General features: G+C 37.6%; 2 protein-coding genes across 4 annotated transcripts; one reads left to right on the forward strand and one right to left on the reverse strand.

Moving 5' to 3' along the window:
* Window positions 1-441: 441 nt before the first annotated feature.
* znf341 (zinc finger protein 341) lies at window positions 442-9341 on the reverse strand. 3 transcript variants are annotated; one of them, XM_055188480.2, is made up of 16 exons: window positions 9198-9341; window positions 8101-8208; window positions 7807-7997; window positions 7442-7591; window positions 6365-6583; window positions 6093-6255; window positions 5924-6014; window positions 5535-5746; window positions 5287-5456; window positions 4944-5152; window positions 4772-4868; window positions 3188-3320; window positions 2982-3093; window positions 2840-2910; window positions 1136-1366; window positions 442-991 (listed from the first exon to the last, which is right to left on the reverse strand). In XM_055188480.2, exons 1-16 carry the CDS (start codon window positions 9226-9228, stop codon window positions 759-761), a joined length of 2421 nt encoding a protein of 806 aa, XP_055044455.2. In that variant the 5' UTR covers window positions 9229-9341; the 3' UTR covers window positions 442-758. The 3 variants fall into 3 exon arrangements, with proteins under 3 accessions (XP_055044455.2, XP_055044456.2, XP_055044454.2); XM_055188481.2 differs by having other exon boundaries at window positions 5544-5746; window positions 5924-6017; XM_055188479.2 differs by having other exon boundaries at window positions 5924-6017.
* Window positions 9342-10192: 851 nt separating this feature from the next.
* Window positions 10193-17669, forward strand: e2f1 (E2F transcription factor 1). Its single transcript, XM_073875637.1, has 7 exons — window positions 10193-11309; window positions 13132-13234; window positions 13477-13696; window positions 13954-14104; window positions 14670-14786; window positions 14945-15158; window positions 15817-17669. The coding sequence occupies exons 1-7, from the start codon at window positions 11070-11072 to the stop codon at window positions 16062-16064; spliced, it is 1293 nt and encodes a 430-aa protein (XP_073731738.1). The 5' UTR covers window positions 10193-11069; the 3' UTR covers window positions 16065-17669.
* Window positions 17670-18877: the final 1208 nt, after the last annotated feature.

Raw genomic sequence — 18877 nt, forward strand, 5'->3', positions numbered from 1 at the left:
ATATAAGCATTTAAAGCGAACAGTTTAGCACGTGTGCTTAAACAGTCTAGAATTTTTATATTATCCTACACTACACAGGGAATATGGATTTTTTCCAGAAAACTTCTTGCATAAAATAGATTCAAAGACTCTGCCAATGACCTGTATCTATGTATGTAGATTTTCAAAAACTTCCAAGGGCCTTAAATTTTCCCCCCAGATTCACAAACTTTCTAGGAGCCGTGGGAACCCTGATACGTGTGAAGCCATATTAAAGGGTTAGATTGCCTTGGTCACCATCCACTCCCATAATAACCAAAATCTGCATCTTAGTTCTGAAGAACAAAAAGACATGAGGGGGAAAAAAGTACAATTTTTTGGATGAACTATCCTCTACATGGAAGGGACTTTCAACAATGTTTCTTAAACTTTACACAACAGAGAAAGTAAACACTGCAGAAATTCAACTGAGAGGTTTATTTTCCAAAAAAATGCAGTCACCGTCTCGGAGTTCATCGCATCAAATGCGAGAAAACTGAAAATAATTTCATAATGTTTTAATATAAAACACTTGAGAATTACAAAGGACAAATGAGGATTTCAGCGTTTTGACAGGAAACATCATAAAGATGACATTCTATTGGTGCTTGAGGGTGATGAAGCTCCTCCCACTGACAGAGAGCTTGTACAGATCTTCAGTATGTTTGGCTAATACGTTACATCTCATTTTCTTTATACTAAATAGCTTTGTGCCTGCAAATCAGCAGTCCATGTGTTCATCAAGTACTCTTGACGCCCTCATCCATCCACTGTTTAAAAGCACATTGGTGCTCGACGGCTCCGCCTTCCTCCTGCATATCATCCAACCCTGTCCCATCATCCCTGTCCTCTTCTTCTCTCATCTGCTTCTCTCCTCCACCCATCATTCTGTCCTGTACATCATCATCATCTTCTTCCTCTGTGTTTTCTGGAGGTTCATCAGGCTCCACCGCAGGAGATCCATCTTCTGTTCCTGAGAACCAAACATAATATCAGCTTCCACAGATGAGCTGAGAGGTTCAGCATCAAAACATTCATAAGCAAACAACGACAAAAACTTTTATTTTTATTTTAAAAAGTTGCTATGATTTGTGTGTACGTGTGTCTGTGCAGTTACCCTCACTGGCGTCTCCGTGCCCCTTTACCCCTCCGGATCCATCTGTGTCCCCTGCTGTGGCTCCCGCCATCGGGCACTTGTGATCTCTGTAGTATTTCTGGCGGGTGAAGCCTTTGTTACAGGAGGAACAGCGATAGCGGTAATCACCTGTGTGCGAGCGCTGATGTTCCAGCATGTGTGCGTGACGACTGAAAGATTTCTGACAAAACTGACACTTGTATGGCTTAATACCTGAATGAGAGAGAGAGAGAGAATAAATTAAAGGCACAATATGTAAGTTTTTTGCATTAAAATAACTTCTAGCACAGTGTTATATGTTGTTCACAATGTTAAAATAAAAATAAATCTCAATTTTAATAGTGCACTGTTCATAGCATCACTTGTTAATCCAATTTATCCTCGGTTTCTGATTTTACTACCATAGAAACCATCCGTGTTTGACTTTACGTGTCACTGCGCAGACCGATCAGCCAACGACATTAAAGACAATAACAACTTTAACAGCGTCATGAAGCTGTGGCCGTTGTTGTTTAGCGACCTCTAGTGGCAAAAATTACATATTGAGCCTTTAAAGTCACCATAAAACGGAAGTAGCGATAGTCTTATTTTCCCCGTGGTGATGGATATCTGAATGAAACATCTACTGAAATGATAAAAATGTAGGGCTGGACTTTAATTTGTCCATTAAGAACTGATTGAATCGTTTGAAATTCTAATCACTGCAATCTTTTCCCAGACCCCGCCAACCTGCTGTACCACATGACCGGAAGTAAAGAGAGATCGTTTTGAGGAGGGGAGGAGATTTGCGTTTTTGATTAAAGGTGCGGTGTGTAATTTTTAAAAAGATATTTTGATAGAATTGGAAAAATAATATACAAAACTATATTATCAGGGGTGTATAAAGACCTTTCATGATGAACTGTTATGTGTTTATTACATTTTTATGTTTTTTATTACCTAAGAGTTTTTTTTACCTTAAAATAACGTTTTCACAAAAGTTCTAGTCGTTCATCCACTTGAAACAGGGTGAACTGCACTTTCACATTCGCTTTGCAGCCCTCTATTGGCCAAAACCGCACTAAAGAGTTTCCAACCGTCGTGGTCCTGTAGTTCGAGTGAAAACTACAAAAACTTGCTTTACGGCAGACCTACAATCCAATCAGAGCCAGTTATGCTGCAGTATTTATGACAGTGGTAATGGACAATTCCGCTTCCAACCTGTAGGGGGAGCAAAGAGCAAAAACTCTTTAGTGTTGCTTTAAAATGAGACGTTTTTATCTACATACACGAGGGTCCCCTCACATGGAAGTCGCCGCCATGTTTCTACAGAAGCCCAAACTTTTTTACTAAGTTGTCTCCGACGATGACATGTTTGTCCAGTGGCAGCTACCGTAGCTTCTCTATGTGTTTCAAAAGCGAGGGGTGAGCAGTGGACTGAGCCATTGGTTGCAATTCACAATCTCACCACTAGACCCCGCTAAAATTTACACACTGCACCTTTAAAGATTATGAGGGCACCTAAATATTTTTTTTTTTAAAAGCTCACAGATAAGTCATTTGTAAAAAAAAACAATACAATAATATTCCCAAGTTTTTCATTTTAATTTAATTGTGAGCAATAGTCAATCTAAAAGCAATGGTGACTGAGCTCATAGATGAACAGTTGAAATGGTTAATTCACCTTTAAAACATCTTTAAACTCACCTGAATGAGAGAGAATATGAGCTTTGAGTTTGTCAGGCCGGTTAAACTCTTTGGTGCAGCCCACATGAGTCCTGTGACAGGAGAAATAAAGATATGGCCGTAGACATTGACAGATTGATGTTATTATCTCTCCATCACTCACCTGAACGGACATTTGTATTTCTTGAAGGGCTCGTGAATCAACATGTGTCTCTTAACTTTGTCTTTTCTGTTGAACGTGGCCTCACACACAGAACATTTAAATGGTTTCTCTCCTGGAAAATAAACACGCAAAGGTTAAGAGTGCACACAAACTAAACTTGTTGATTTATCTGGTTAATTCCCTCTGCATGCGGTCGTGTGCCGTACCCGAGTGGATCTGTGTGTGTAGTTTAAGGTAGTGCTCGGTTTTGAAGAACTTCTTACAGATGGGACATTTAAATTTCCCGCCCGCTCCGTGAGTGATCAGATGTCTGCGGAAATACCTTTCACAGGGAAACACCTGAGGAAACAACCAAACTGCTTATTTATCTCACATGAATACATATAATGATGTTGGGTGCTATTTATGTTTCTTATATGCTTGTGTGTTAAATTAAAACTCAAATATAAGTCAGGGCTAGTCAACTAGTGGGCCAAATGCAGCTCTCCAATCAGCTTTATCCAACCCGCCGGTTATCTTTGCCTGATTTAAAATCAGCGTGGTTACTTTAACGCCACCTTTCTACTATACATGAGAAATGACGACCGATGAACCGGAAAGAAGAGTCGGAAAGAGGTTGGGTGGGCTGACTGTGTAATTTTTTTATCCAATTTGAGTTTTGGATTAAAAAAATAATCTTGTACGACTACACTGCATGTGAGACACCGACCGGAAGTGATGTATTTCAGCGTATTTCTAATTAAAACACTGTGTGCAAGGTGAAAATTATTCATCCTTTTTTTGTTGAACTTCATCAGTAACATGTTTAAAAACGATTTAATACTGAGTAAATTATTAAGTATAAACATATTGGTAGATTTAAGGCTCTTGCGCTGGAATGAGCTTCTCTCCCATGTTGACACAGATTTACAATTAAACCGAAATGTTATTACGACTGCCACTAGGGGGCGAACACCGACAGTCGCGTTTGAATGAAGTGCACAATGGAAAGGCGGTTTAGCATATATACCTTTAAAATTTAACAAAATAAAACATGAAGTGCAACTTTAGTCATTAGAAGAAGACTTACTATATGTTCTGAATATTTGAAATAAAACAATTTATGAAAGTTAAACAGTTATAAACAAAAGAAGTTTAAGAGCTCAGCATTACTGTTAGTACTATAAAAAAATACATGTGTTGATTATTTACAATTATAATTTTTTGTGCAATAATTATAGTGAAAATGTTAACATTTGGTTCATGCAATGTTAAACTGCAATTATTTTAAAATATTTAAAAATATTTTTTTTTCAGTTAATAAAAGACAAAATTACAGAGCCCCTAAGGGGACATGGAGCGAAAGTTTAGTTTCGTGTGCGCACGTGAAAATATCGCACATGAAAAATTCTGCACATGAAGGTTTCGCGTGAACACATGAAACTAAACTTTAGATTTTTTTACTCCAATGTCACCTTAGGTGCTCAGTACAACATATTGGATGTGTGGATCTTTTTAAAATGTTTTTTAATACATGACCTATAACAAAAAGTAACAAAAACAACATAAGTTATAACATATGATAATATTATGTAATAGGTATAAAAATAGGGGTAAAAGTTTGGCCCGCATCACATTTACATTTTTAAAGTCTGGCCCTTGAAGAAGAGAAAGTGAAGCCCCCCGATATAACTTACTGTTATGAATGAAAGGAAAATAAGAAAGTTTTCAAGATTAAGTCTTAATAAAAGATCTTCTGAAGTATATTTTGAGAGCATAAGATGTGAATGTGATGATGTGTATTTTCAGACCTTCTGACAGTGAGGACACGGGTAGTTATGTGTGGCGTTTAGTAAATGCTGCTCCAGGGCTTCTTGTGTGGAGTATTTGCTCTGACATTTATTACATCTGTACAAAGCAAACACAAGCAGGTTAAGATGAAAGGAAAGCATCTGTATGACGTGATTGGTTAGTGATATTCACCTGTAGTAGTTAGTCTCTTTGCGCTGGTTCTGCTGAGGACAGAAGCTATGGGAGTACTGGTGTAAACCCAGTTCAAAGAGCGATGGAAAGACTTTAGCACACTGATGACAGCGGTACGTCAGCTGCTCCTGATGCGTCTGGATGTGCTCGAGAAACTGATCTAACTTCTGGAAGGTCTGAGAGCAGCTCTTCACGACACAGCGGTAAACCTGAACAGATGAATCATGTACATGCAAATAAATCAACTTGTGCTTTAAAAAGGCGAGCGTTCCACTAAATTTACATTTGATTTGATTACTGAAGCTCACTGAAGTGTGGTGTGAAATGGCTTCTGGTGTCGTACCTGTTCGTTCTTGTGTTGGGTCATGTGAGACTTCAGCTGGAAGTAGGTGCTGAATTTGCCTGAACAGAACTGACATTGGTACGAGCTGTCGATCAGGAGAACCTGTTTGTTCTGTTTCCTCTCCGCCGAGCCCTGCGTCTCCACATGGACCTCAGCGTTTCTCTCCTCTACTGTTGGTTGATATATAAGTTAACATTTGACAAACTAACAAATATCGGAAAAATCATTCAAGTTTAAGAAGTCCCTACAGGCATCACTTTGCTCTTGGTGCTCTTCGTCCATCTGCTGTGAGGTCTCATTGTTCAGCTGAAGAACCTGGACGGTGATGGGCATCCTGGAGACGCTGCTGTGGACGCCGGCGGGCCAAACCTTGTGCGTCTGCATGTGTTTCTTCACGTTAGACTTCTGAGCGAAGGCTCGACCGCACACGATACACTGAAAGGGTTTTTCACCCGTGTGACTGCAGAACATCACCGTTAGTTAGTATTACCATGAACTTGATGAGTACTGTTTCTAGAATACATCATATAATATACAGTCTTCCTGTTTAATAAGGATTCGAGAGCAATCATAAAACATGCATTTATGATGGTTATGTATCACACACGTTTAATGTTACAACCCAGAACAGATTTACCTTCTCACGTGTTGTTGAAGGTCAAAGTTCTTGGTAAAGACTTTGTCGCAGTAAGTGCACTTTAGTTTCTGGGCTTTTCCTTTGACTTGACCTGCTGGAAGAAAACACTTTCAGTATTCACATAATGTCTGCTGGTGTGTCTCTATGTGTTCTGTACGGTATGAAGTACCGTCTTGTGTTTTCTTGGACGTTCTGGCTCTTTTGGGAATGATGACTTTGTTGTATTCTCCCAGTTCAGAGAGGGTGCAGGTCTTGTTTTTTGTGCTTTGTTTTCCAGGGCTGTACACTGGAGCCGTACTAAACCCCTGACCATCCACACACTGATTCGGGACCTGACAAACAACAACATATGGACTTATGTTTCTTTCGAAAAATATACTACTCTAGTTTACATAAATTACAATAATAAAGTATATTAATAAGTACAGAAAGCCAGTGTACCTGCACAGACTGAAATGACTGCAGGCCCAGAGCTGAGACTTCTGCAGTACCACCTCCAGCCATAGAGGGCAGTGTGCTGTACACCTGCACTATAGAGTTACTGTGACTGGAGGGCACCTGTGAGGAAAGGGGCGTGGCCTGACTGGGTGGGAGGGGCTGTGGAGGCTGCTGCTGATGGTGCTGAAGATACGAGGTTCCTGCGTGCATGCTGAGATTATTCTGTAAAACACAACAAAAGAGCAGGGGTTCAAAATGAACTTTTCTTACTGTATTTATTATCAAACAAATACTAATATATCACAGTCTTTCTGATTTCTGATTTACTATTTGCTAATCCCAGAAAATGTAATAAATGTGCATTTGTTATAAATTAGTAAATAATAATAAGTAAAAACAAATCATTTTTGTTCTCTGTATCCCTCTATGATCGTGAGAAAGCAGAGTTCCCTCTTTAAATCTCTGCACGTGTGATTAATGGGGCGTACGCACCAAACGCAAATTCAACGATTTGTGTGAGTAGATTATATAAAGGCGATCCCGCCTCATTCGCACGTCTAGTTTGCGCGAATGGCGCGAATTGATTGTTGCCGCGGCAAGCGCACGAGTTGAGAACTTTTAACTTCGGAGGAAAAACACGCCACGTTAACCAAACGGGAGCTTGCTCTAGTAGTGACGTGATTACAGGAAGCAAGCAGAGTTGCAGAAGCCCCTCCCATGACAAGAATTTCACGCGCGAATGAAGCGAGAACACTCAAAATGTTCAAGCAGCAAACTAAACGCGGTAGGTGCGAAGTTGATGCCTCAAACGCAGCTATTGTGAACCCACAGTAAAACTTAACATTTTAATTAAACAAAACATTAAATTATAAAAAGTTGTGCTGTTGGTTAGTAGCCTTATTTTTTTTAGGTTTAATTACACAGAATTCATGATAAATGAATGTATTTTATAAAATGTTTTAAAACTGGGGCCCCCTGGCACCATCTCCCGGCCCCCAGTTTGAGAACCACTGATCTAGTGTGAGGAAGGAACACAGTGTTTCACGTTTGGTGTGAACGCAGCATAAGGTGACGGTTTACCTGCACAGATCCCTGCATGACTGCCATTGGCTGATCCAGAGAGCTGAATGCCGATATCGCTGACATCAGAGCTTCATCGCTGACCAACACGTTACCCTGGACCAGTGTGTGCGTCAGAGGAGATTGTGGTACGGTGATGTACGTGGACACCTTAAGGTAATACATTATATAAACACAAATGCAGCGAGTACCGATATATCGGCCGATAAATATTTCCGTTTCTTAAAATAGCACTCAGATGTAAAGACAAACAATCCTTATTCACTTTGTGTTACACAAAACAACACTTTGACGTGCAGTAAAGTCTTATTCAACCAGTAACATGGAAGACCAGATGTACTAAGGTGTGTGTGGTTGATCTTTACCTGTCTGTTCACGGGTAGTTGTGGTCCAGTGCTGATGGACGGTACAGAGGTGTAAGTGTTGTTAGAGGCGAGCGATACGGTGGCCAGTGATGGGGTGTTGGATTGACACTGTTCACGCTTGTGGGTCATAAACGCCGGTAAAGAGTTAAACTGCTTCTTACATTTACCACAGAGAAAAACGTCGTCATCGTCTACAAATATAATGTAACAAAGAGATTTTTAGGGGTTATATAGTGGCACAGACTGAATATAATGTAACATGATGAGTTCTTTTGTATCAGAAATAATGCTCACCCATTGGCTGGATGGTCGTTCCTGAGACGTTCTGTGTGCTGGGGTCCAAAACACCACCTTGACCATCTAACAGTGATTGAACATTCAGGACCGTCTGATTGTCCATGCCTAGACATAAACATGATCTGATATCAGTTTATGATGAGCTGGTTTAGTAGTGAGACAACCAGCAATATTATTGCTTATACTAACTAATAGTGATTCGAACCTTACTGTACTGTAAACGTAAACTACCATCAACACATTTAGTCCAATCTATCATTATGGTACTGTAAAAAACAGCTAAACCAGCATAAGCTGGTAAAATGGTTTTAGCTGGTCTCCCAGCTTGGTATTAACTGGTTTTGCTGGTGTAGCAAGCTGGTCTAGCTGTGTTTTGGTCACTTTTTAAGATGGTTTAGCTGGAAGCCCAGATGACCCACCAGCTTTGCCAGTCTGGGAGGACCCGCCTAAACCAGCTTCTGCTACCTTAAACCAGCTATCAGCTTATGCTGGTCTTTAAGAACACTTACATTAGTGTACAAGGAAAACTGTAAACATATGAACAAAACATGTATGTAGTTCATTCTTGTGTAAAATATTTTTAAAGTTAAACCAACCTAGTTAGACTAATCCAACTGATCTTCCTGAAAACTGACCAACCCTTCTATAATGTATATTATCAGATTTAAAGTATATGATTACATCTAATGTACATTAACAGATTTAAGTATAAAATACAATGTATATTATAAGATAACGTATTTTATTAGATTGAGTTTTTATGCTGCTTTTCCAATGATGTCTCGCGCTCCCTCCGCCATTAGGCTGTTATTTCAAGCTCTCTTCCGCCCTCCTCTACATCAATATGTGCTCAGGTGCATTAAAGTGAATGAATAAACACACATGAATAAACACACTGATCGCGGAGAAAATACCCATATTCATTCTTATGTGATTCGTACTGTTGACATTTATAGAAACCTGAACAACTGTGTAAACATGTATTTCTGGTGTTATCTTGTCGAGCATGCATGCGTTTTTGTTATCAAAATAAAATAATAACTTAACGCTTGTCTATATGCTCGAGAATTATGAAATAAAGTATGAATTTATACCTTCCAGAACCTCAAATATTGCCTGCGCCATTTTGTTGCTCCTCTATGGCGGTTCCTCAATCGAAAGGCTGCAGCCTCACGAGGTCGCATATGCAGGCTGCATACTTCATTAAGCTTGATTTATTTAAGTTAAATGAGCATTGCATTCGCAAGTCATAAGCATGTTGCAACAATTCACGATTAACTAAGAATAATAGTCAACTTTATAATTATTAATATTCTGAAATAAAACAGTCTTGATGACGTATGCAGCCTGCAAATACGACCTTTGGAGGCTGCAGCCTTCGGATTGAGAAACGGCCTGGTGTAATGCAGCGGTGGGCGGAGTTTATTACAATGATTCACGTTTAAAAAAATATTTATTAGGGGGTTTTAATTACATTTTTTTTTTTTGCACATCTTTTGTGAAAACTTATTTGTATTAAGCCTAATTTGAAACTAAGCTGATTAACATTTACTGTTACAGATTAGTTTCACAATTTGACTCCATTCATGTAGCAAATAAACTTTCTATTTTAGTTAGTTTAGTTTTTTCATTACATCATTTTATATTTGTGTTTTTTAGATCTTAAATTGATCAATATTTCTATTTAACAATGAATTTAGCATCTGCTCCAAACCGAAGCTTATAATAAGACAAAAATAACATTTTAAATGTAATACCATAAACAGCACAAAACACGTATTGTAATATTCTATACAAATAAACGAGTTTATATAGAGTACAGTGGATGCGTTTTCATGCAAATAATGTCTGATCAAAGTCCGTTTAGTAACGACACTGTTCTCATCGCTATTAATCATTAAACACCTCAGATAAATCCAAAAGCACGTTTTTATTTAATCAACAACTAAAAACAACAAAAAGACAAAATAACGCTACGCCAATATGAGTGACAGCCGCTCCATCCAATCACACTTCAGAAAATGCTGACGTCAACGGCGTTGGGGGCAAGCTCTCCACCAAACAGCGGGCAGCACGCCGGCACGTGCCAGTTTCGCGGCAAAAAGATTTGGCGCGTAAATCTTTGAGCAAGTTCCGATCAGCTGGAACAAAAAAACAACAATAACAAAAGTGACTCCGACCGCACCGGCTCGCGAGGACCCTCCCGTTGACATCTGTGAGCCTTTCAATGGATTTATGCATTTAAAATAAACGTTTTAAAGGACTTTGATATTATTTTGAGGTGCTTTTTAAAAACTTCCTGGGTGGATTGATTCAAGAGGACACAAGCGGGGGATATTTTGGATTACATTGTCTCATAAAACGGGAAACTGCACTTTGGCTTTGTTCTTCAGGCGGAACGGGTTTTGTTATTATATTTATCTTTTCTAAAATTGTGTAATTCTAAACGTATTGCTCAAGTTTACTAATACTGATGTAATACATACATCTAAATACTCCGTTTATTATAAAAACACCCCAACTACATTAGAATGGACTTTTAGGGGTTTAATCTAAACTATTTGATGTTTTAATGCTCTTTAGAGTTCAATGTTGTTTTGCATCTTTATTATACGGTCCTCATTTATAAAAGACTGCTTTTTAGTTGTTTTCAATCGCAGTTTTCTAAACAATGGACTAATAACGCAGAACTGATCACGCGTGCGCCTGTAATGCATTTATATGTTTATGAATGACGTGTTTGGCATTACTTTAAACGTCAAGTTTTAGGGTAAAGTGGTTGTTTTTGTTTTGCAAAAGGACCTTGACCCAGATATGGGCCTTGTTGTTTCAGAGACTCGCCCATATGTTTGAACATGGCTGATTCAGTCGTGCCCAGTTTAGTCCTCACTATTGTGTGCGTTTTTTGTTCACCCAATCATCCTTTAGTTTACATGCACTGAGTTTAAGGGTTAAGGTTTGAGACCATGTCTGAGAGTTATATATCGGGTCAGACATCAGAGGAACTGCTGGCTGATTTCGAGTCTCTTTTCAATAATGGCAGTATTGATCTCAGTAACGACCATCAGATTGTCATCATATCGACCCCGAGCACGAGCAGCACTTCTGCGGGAGACATCCTGCTGTTCGCCACCCCACACAACACCGCGACCACCGCCGTCAACACCCAACCCGAACACCGGAGAGCAACACTGGGCAGACCCCCGGTATGATCTCATCTCCTTTGAAGGGGTTTAAATGTATCAATTCTGTAACACATGTAACGTGCCACTTTCTTTTGACCTTTAACCTTTAGTTACCTGTCCTACTTGAATATGCAACAGTTGATATCGTGTGGTTTTGTGCCTGTGCTTTAGAAACTATATTGTCATGAAGAACCTTTAACATCAACAGGACCTTTCATTGTTCAAAGTGTTTTTATAATGGAAAGACTTTGACAGATTATCAAAGGCGAGTAAATAAATGTAATATTAAAAATAAAGCGGTATTCTTAAAGGGGTCGTATTAAGAGATTTTTTTTTAAGATGCCTAAGAGTACATATGTGAAGTTTTAGCTCAAAATACCCTACAGATAACTTATTATAACAGGTTAAAAATCTTTCTTTGTACTAGGTATGAGAAAAAATTGCAGTTCTTGCGTGTGTCCTTTAAAGGGGTCATAGCGTTAAAATCTGACTTTTTCTACGTTTAAGTGCTATAATTGGGTCCCCAGTGCTTTTATCAACCTAGAAAATGTGATCAAGATCAACCCAGTAACTTAGTTTTGGTAATCCATTCTCTGCAAGAAAAAATGGCTCATTAAAACATGTCTCCCCTTGTGATGTCAGAAGGGGATCTTATTATAATAATACTGCCCCTTTATCTGCAATATCCAACCACAGCACTGCTTATTAGTGTGAAGAGAAAGAAAAAAGTACTTGACAGCACAATTGAGTTTCAATTACAACAAACCACCATCATTGTGATCAGTGTTTGCATTTCATCCCCTCATTTGCATTTTAAGTGACACACCCAAAAATGGCACACTTTTGCTCAGGCCTACAAATTTGCAATGTTAACATGCTATAAAAAATGACCTGTGAGGTATTTTGAGCTAAAACTTCACCTACGCACTCTGGGGACACCAAAGATTTATTTTACGTCTTAAAAATCTCATAATATGACCCCTTTAAAATGCAAATGAGCTCATGAAATGCAAACACTGATCGCCATAATGGTGGTTTGTTGAAATTAAAACCCAGTTGTGCTGTCAATTATTTTTTTCTCTTTCTACACTAAATGTCAGTGCTGATTAAGGGGCGGTATTATTGTAATAAGATCCCCTTCTGACATCACAAGGGGAGCTAAATTTCAATGAGCTATTTTTTCACATGCTTGCAGAGAATGGTTTACCAAAACTAAGTTAATTGGTTGATCTTTATCACATTTTCTACATTGATAAAAGCACTGGGGACCCAATTATAGCACTTTAACACGGAAAAAAATCTCATTTTCATGATATGTCCCCTTTAAAAGGCTTCTTTGCAGAGATGCTATAGCAGAATCATTTCCCTCAAACTATTTTTAACTGCAAGGATTAAATAACCAAAAACAACCATTTAAATAACAAATTCTGTTTTTATAGTCTATGGAAGTTTTATGTACTACAGCGTATGTTTAATAAAAACAGAAAGGACCTGTGGATGTGAGGTTTTGGTAAACACACACCATTTAAAAGAACATTTTAAGAAACTTGAAGTGTTTATTGGATCGCTATGAAGAAACCTTTTAGCACTATCTTCTGTTTATATGAGTGTATAAGATGAGATGTTTCATTCATTAACCACTGCGTTTGTGAAAAACACACAAGACAGATTATTTAAGGGGTCTATGTGTAAAGTGCATCTCATTTACAATTGAAACATTTGGCTAGCTGATGGTTTGTTTATGGATGGATGGATGTTAATTTTATTCAGACTGGATGTTTCATAAGTGTTGTAATGTCTCTTATGTTGAAGTCATGACTTCTGATTTCTTTTGTGAATTTAGGTAAAGAGGAAGTTGGATTTGGACAGTGATCATCAGTACATTTGTACTTCCAGAAGTCCTTCACATGGACCTGCACCTCCAGCCACACCCGCACCACCCAGAGGTACACATCTATTCACACATTTAGTTTAGGAAAACCTGGACATTTTTGTGCCAGGAAAGTCAGAAATATCAGTAGTGTTTTCATGCTTACAAGTTTTATTTCTTCTTATTTTCTCTATAAAATGCTTTTAGTGTGGAAACTTTGAAATGTCTTAAAATGTATCCGACTTTATTTATTTATTTATTTTGTTATGCATTTCATGTCTAAATATAATTTTTTAAAACTTTTTTTTATTTCTGTAGTGCCCAGAGTGTCCACAGAGAAGTCTCGCTACGACACGTCTCTCAATCTGACCACCAAACGTTTTCTGGATCTGCTGGCTCAGTCTCCAGATGGTGTGGTTGATCTGAACCGGGCCTCTCAGGTGCTTGACGTTCAGAAACGACGCATCTATGACATCACCAACGTCCTGGAGGGAATTCGGCTGATCTCCAAGAAGTCCAAGAACAACATTCAGTGGTTGTAAGTGCTGGTGATTTCTGTAGACCCTTCAGCGATAAACCAAAACATCAGGAGCTCTCTTCTCTCGGCGGGGATCTTAATACATGTCAGCTGTGTGATATTATCAGTGATTTGTGTTACGCTGCCCTCAGTCTTGGAGATGTCGTAAATATTTTATTTTAATAAAATAACCTTTTGGTTTTATTAAGAGGGGTAGCAGAACCTCTGCTGATGTTAAAATGATTTACTGACTCCCGTGTTTTGTCTGTGTGTTTCAGGGGGAATCGTATAGACGGAGCATCGGTGGCGAGGTTTCAGGAGCTTCAGAGAGAGTTGTCTGAATTGACGGACACGGAGGAGAAACTTGATGATCTGATTGAAAAAAGCAGCTTGCAACTACGACTTCTCACAGAAGACTCACATAACAAAAAATATCCTTCATCTCTGTCCGTGTGTGTGTGTGTGTTTGTGTGTGTGATGCTTGTTTAGCACTTTGTTAAATCTTTACACACCAATGATGAGTTTTTATGGCAATCTGTATTTCCGCTATTATCCATTGGGTGGCTCTCATACCCAACTTATAAAACACTGAAGCATCCACTGATCCAAAAAAACTGTAAAAACTCTGTGTATGTTTTGATCATTGCTCTGAATCTGATCTCTATCAAAAGTCCTTTACAAAAATGCTATTATCTCTGCTTTTTGCTCAAAATTTGAGAGGTGATAAAATGAAGATAAGACGGGTCTGATCTTTCATTTGATATATTGTAGGTTTATATATTTAATGAGCATTTTCTGGAAGGCTTTCTCATAAAAAATGCTGGCACTAGCTGGCAACTTTTTTTAAATGCTAGCGGGGGAAAAGTGCCCATCTGCGTGAAAATCCAAAAGCTTGCCCATCTAAACAGGAAGTCCTGAAATGAAGTCTTAATGTGGCACAGGAATAAAAAAAAACAGTGTACATGTGAATCTTGTTATCTTTAATGAAAAATTCAAGCTGGGGTACATAAGATGTCAGGACCTTCGTGAGACCGTGGATCCTCCAGATCAGATCGTCATGGTGATTCGAGCACCACCTGAAACACAGATGCAGGTGTCAGAACCATGTGAGGTGAGCAAACACGCATAACGCCTTAATTATGAAGAACACAAAGATGAAACGCTTTGATTTTTGTCTTTGCTAGAAGCAACTGTGTCCTTGTTCTTTACTCGACAATGATGTGAGTTTAGACGTGAAAGAAATGATTTTGAAATGTCTCCATGATGCAGGGCTACCAGATTTCTCTGAAGAGCTCCAGAGGTCCAATTGATGTGTTTCTTTGCCCTGAGGACAGTTCTGGGGTTTGTAGTCCCGTCACAGATTGTAGTCCAGCTAAATCATCCAGTCAGAGCCCTCCGCAGTCTGAACCCGCCCCACAGGAAGTGACATCAACACCAACTACACTCCCGAGCTCCTCCCCTCTGCCGCTGGGTAATGACTCCGGTTAGTATGAGGCTTTAGTCTGACATTTACTGAAATCTTTTTTTTTATGGGTTAGGTTGTCATTCATTTTGAGTGGATACAAAATAAAGCACATTATTAAAACAAGCCAGTTGATTTACCTAAAAAAAGTTTCAAAAAGATTATTTTGTGCATTTATGGTTTAATACATACAATCAAAATTTTTATCTTAAAGGGATAGTTCACCAAAAATGAAAATTCTGTCATCATATACTCTCATGTTCTGATGAACATGAAGGAAGATATTTTGAGGAATCTTTGTAAACAAACTGATCAGAGGCCCCATTCACTTCCATAGTAGGAAAGATGAATACTATGGAAGTGAATGGGGCTTCTGATCGGTTTGGTTGCAAACATCCCTCAAAATATAATTGTGTTCATCAGAACAAAGAGATTTATTCAGGTTTGTAACAACATGCGGGTGAGAAAATGATTTTTGGTGAACTATCCCTTTAAGAAATTGATCTGTGGATGTTGAAGTGATTTCAGTCTTGACTATAAATGTTACATCAAAATCTAAATGATAGATTTATATCTTAATAAAGATATCCTTTATATCTAAAAGTTGATTTGAATATAAATCATATTGGCTCTAAAACAATACCTTTAAATAATAAGATGATGTCTCGTGTTTCCTTAGAGCCTTTTCTGGACTCTGATCCGTTTTCTGGCAATTGTTTGATGCCGGATTTTGATTTGTCTCCCCTGGACTCTGACTTCCTGCTTGAGCGGAGCGACGGTGTGGACGGCATCGGCCTCCCATTGGACAGTTTCATCTGTTTGTCTCCTCCACACAATCAGGATTATCACTTCGGCCTGGAGGAGCACGAGGGCGTCAGCGAGCTCTTCGACTGCGACTTCAGTGACCTCGGCCCTCTGGAGTTTTAAAAGACAGATTTAAGTATTCCTTTCGTTTTCTTTTCTGCTCTCGATTCCTGGTGTGATTCCACGTTGATTCATTTTTCAATCCGGATCTAAACACCTCTGAATCAGGGTCCAGATTCAGCACTCGAGTGCTCACGAGCACTGCCATTTAATTTATTAATAGAATGAATAAGTCACCTTTAATCTCTGTTAGTTTGTGTTTGGTTTTATTGTATTGTGTTCATGTTGTGAAGGTTTTAGGATGTTGTGATCTTACCAGATAGAGGTATGAATATAAACTGACGAGGTTTTAATGGAATATTTCTCAGGAATATTTCGGGAGTGATGATGTGCTAGTTACCGGATGTATTTAGGGTCTCGTACCGCATGCTGCATGATAATCGATTGGGTTTTCTTTCAAGTGGTTTTAGCTTCACAAACATTAATACACAAACTTACAGGGAAACAACAACTTTATTCACAGTTGTAAGTTCACATCAATCAATATTCAGTTTCTAATCATTATTAGTATTATTATATTCAGGTTCATTCACACACAAATACATATTTCCTAATGTTTATCATGTCGCAGATATAAGTGCATTCAGTTCTGCATCTTTTTAAAGTTTGTTTTGTAGAGATGTTTGTTCATCTACATTTATGGATCATTGCAGGAGGACTTTTTGCAGCTTAATTTATATCAGATGCAGTAAACACGCAAACATTACAGTCCTGCTTTAAAACCTTAAAACTCATCTGTCTTGTGTTTTATAATGTATTTTTGTTTGTGAGTGTGTGTGCGCATATGTGTGTGTGTAAATGTCTCCAACTTATCTTAAATATTAACTTTAATATTTAAAAAGCACTATATATTATATAGAAGTGTATATATTTAGTTTTCTTGATCTGATTGGTTTCTCCTCACATCTCTCTTTAGATATCAGGTGTTTGAGTTTGTGAATCCACTTAAACCGTGGTATTAGTTACAGTCAATCAGATGGGTTATAATGATATAATATCATTGTTTTGGGATATTTAAAAGTGTTTTGTTAGGATATTTAATAGGTAGATATAAAGGGATCCAATATTTGATCAGAAATAATGATGTAGATTTATTGGCTTGTTCTGTTTTCTGAAGGCAGCTTTTATTGTTTGGTTGATGAAATGTGTTTGTTGTTTGGTTTGTTGTTTATAAGCTGAGTTGTCTGAGATCATTCTCCTAACAGAATTGGTTAGCGTTTCACTTCATCTAGTTGTTTAACAGCAAAGTGAGACTTTATCTTCACCGTTTACTTTAAGCACTTAAAAGTGGACAAAAGCTAAGCTTAACGTTTACTTTCGAGAGGAAATACAATCTGAATTGAAGTCATTTAACATTAAATGTGGATTATGACTTTATTTCTTTTGGAGTGTTCTTGTTCAAAAGTTTTAAATTGTAAAAGCAGTACCACATTCATGTGTTTGGCGTTCTTGTGATGCTTTATTGCTGTAATACTCTTAAAAAAGCAATGGATGTTATTCATCTTTCAATCTTTCAGATGTTATTGATCACCTGTCATTCAAAACTCTTCTTGATTGTGTCTTTGTTCTGATGACATTTTCAATAAATATCTGTTATTGCCATTTTAAGCTTTGCACTTTGATTTTGCTGAAATCTCTCTGTTAAGAGAGCGACTCGTATTATGTTTGTAAGAAAATCAAATTTAATTTGCATGTGGCCTGTGATGTACATTGGCTGCATTTACATTATCCTTTTGACAGCCTTTTAAAAAAAAGTTTCCTGCTAGCATTTTTTGATTTTTATTTTTATCTTTTTTTTTCAGTTCACAAAATGCCTTCCAGGAAAATTTTCTTCTATAAATATATAAACATGCAAATATATCAAATAAAAGAACAGACTCTCTGCTTTAAACGAATAAACAAACAAACAAAACTGAAAAAAATGTCATCCTATTTTCATTTGTTCTCTTAAATATGGGTAGGTTTCTTCAAAAATACCAAAATTTGAGCAAAAATCTGAAATAATTGCATTTTTGTAAAGGAATTTTGTTGGAGATCAAAGTCAGAACGATTATCAAAACATACACAAAGTTTAAAATGTTAGTAAATTAGTTTTTGTTTGTTTTTTATAAACTGGGTAAGAGCAGAAAAAGCATAATTGACGGGCAAATGTTTTCTCTTAATTGACAAAACAACTCGTCAATGGCAGGGAAAGAGAATTAACATTGCAAATTGGAAATACAGCCAATGAGAACACATACATTTCCATTGATCGTATTTTCAATTCACAATGTTAATTTGTGGAATTTAAAGAGTAATGGAAACGTAGCTACTGATGTGCATTAGAAATAACCTCAAATATGCGTACATTTATAAACTGTGTTACTTTACACGTTACTTCAGAAAAGTATTATTACATAATGCACATTACTACTACTGTGATACCTCCAACACTGATACAATAACAAAATCTCTTACATCTTATTAAGCACACAACCATCTGTGAATCTGTGCAAAACATCACTTCTAACATTTCTAATTTCTGTACATAATCCTGCCTTTAAAAATGAGATTTCTGTGTCATTTGAATTGAAGACGGTGGTAAAGCAATTCATGTTTTCATAGCCCTATATATTGTAGGTTTAAGGAAATGAGTTTTTGCATTTGGGAGTAAATCTCAACCATCTGAAAGCTGTCTAGTAACATTTATATAACACTGTAGATTGCTTTTAAATCAATTATACTGATCCAATAAAACCTTAAAGTGTAAAGCCTTTCTGCATGAAGTCAACAACACAGCGCGGTGCCTAAAATTAATAAAAATATAAAGAAAACTT

The sequence above is a fragment of the Misgurnus anguillicaudatus genome, chromosome 13, assembly GCF_027580225.2.
Source record: "Misgurnus anguillicaudatus chromosome 13, ASM2758022v2, whole genome shotgun sequence".
Lineage (NCBI taxonomy): Eukaryota > Metazoa > Chordata > Actinopteri > Cypriniformes > Cobitidae > Misgurnus > Misgurnus anguillicaudatus.

Excerpts from the sequence above, each read along its gene's own strand:
- znf341 (XM_055188479.2), bottom strand. The coding sequence starts at position 9,228 with ATGGCGCAGGCAATATTTGAGGTTCTGGAAG. Across the intron at positions 6,584-7,441 it reads TCATGCAGGGATCTGTGCAG|AATAATCTCAGCATGCACGC; the intron begins GTAAACCGTCAC and ends TGTGTTTTACAG. Across the intron at positions 5,747-5,923 it reads CTTCAACAACACGTGAGAAG|TCACACGGGTGAAAAACCCT; the intron begins GTAAATCTGTTC and ends GATGTTCTGCAG.
- e2f1 (XM_073875637.1), top strand. The coding sequence starts at position 11,070 with ATGTCTGAGAGTTATATATCGGGTCAGACATCAGAGGAACTGCTGGCT. Across the intron at positions 13,235-13,476 it reads CACACCCGCACCACCCAGAG|TGCCCAGAGTGTCCACAGAG; the intron begins GTACACATCTAT and ends TTATTTCTGTAG. Across the intron at positions 14,105-14,669 it reads CAGAAGACTCACATAACAAA|AAGCTGGGGTACATAAGATG; the intron begins AAATATCCTTCA and ends AATGAAAAATTC.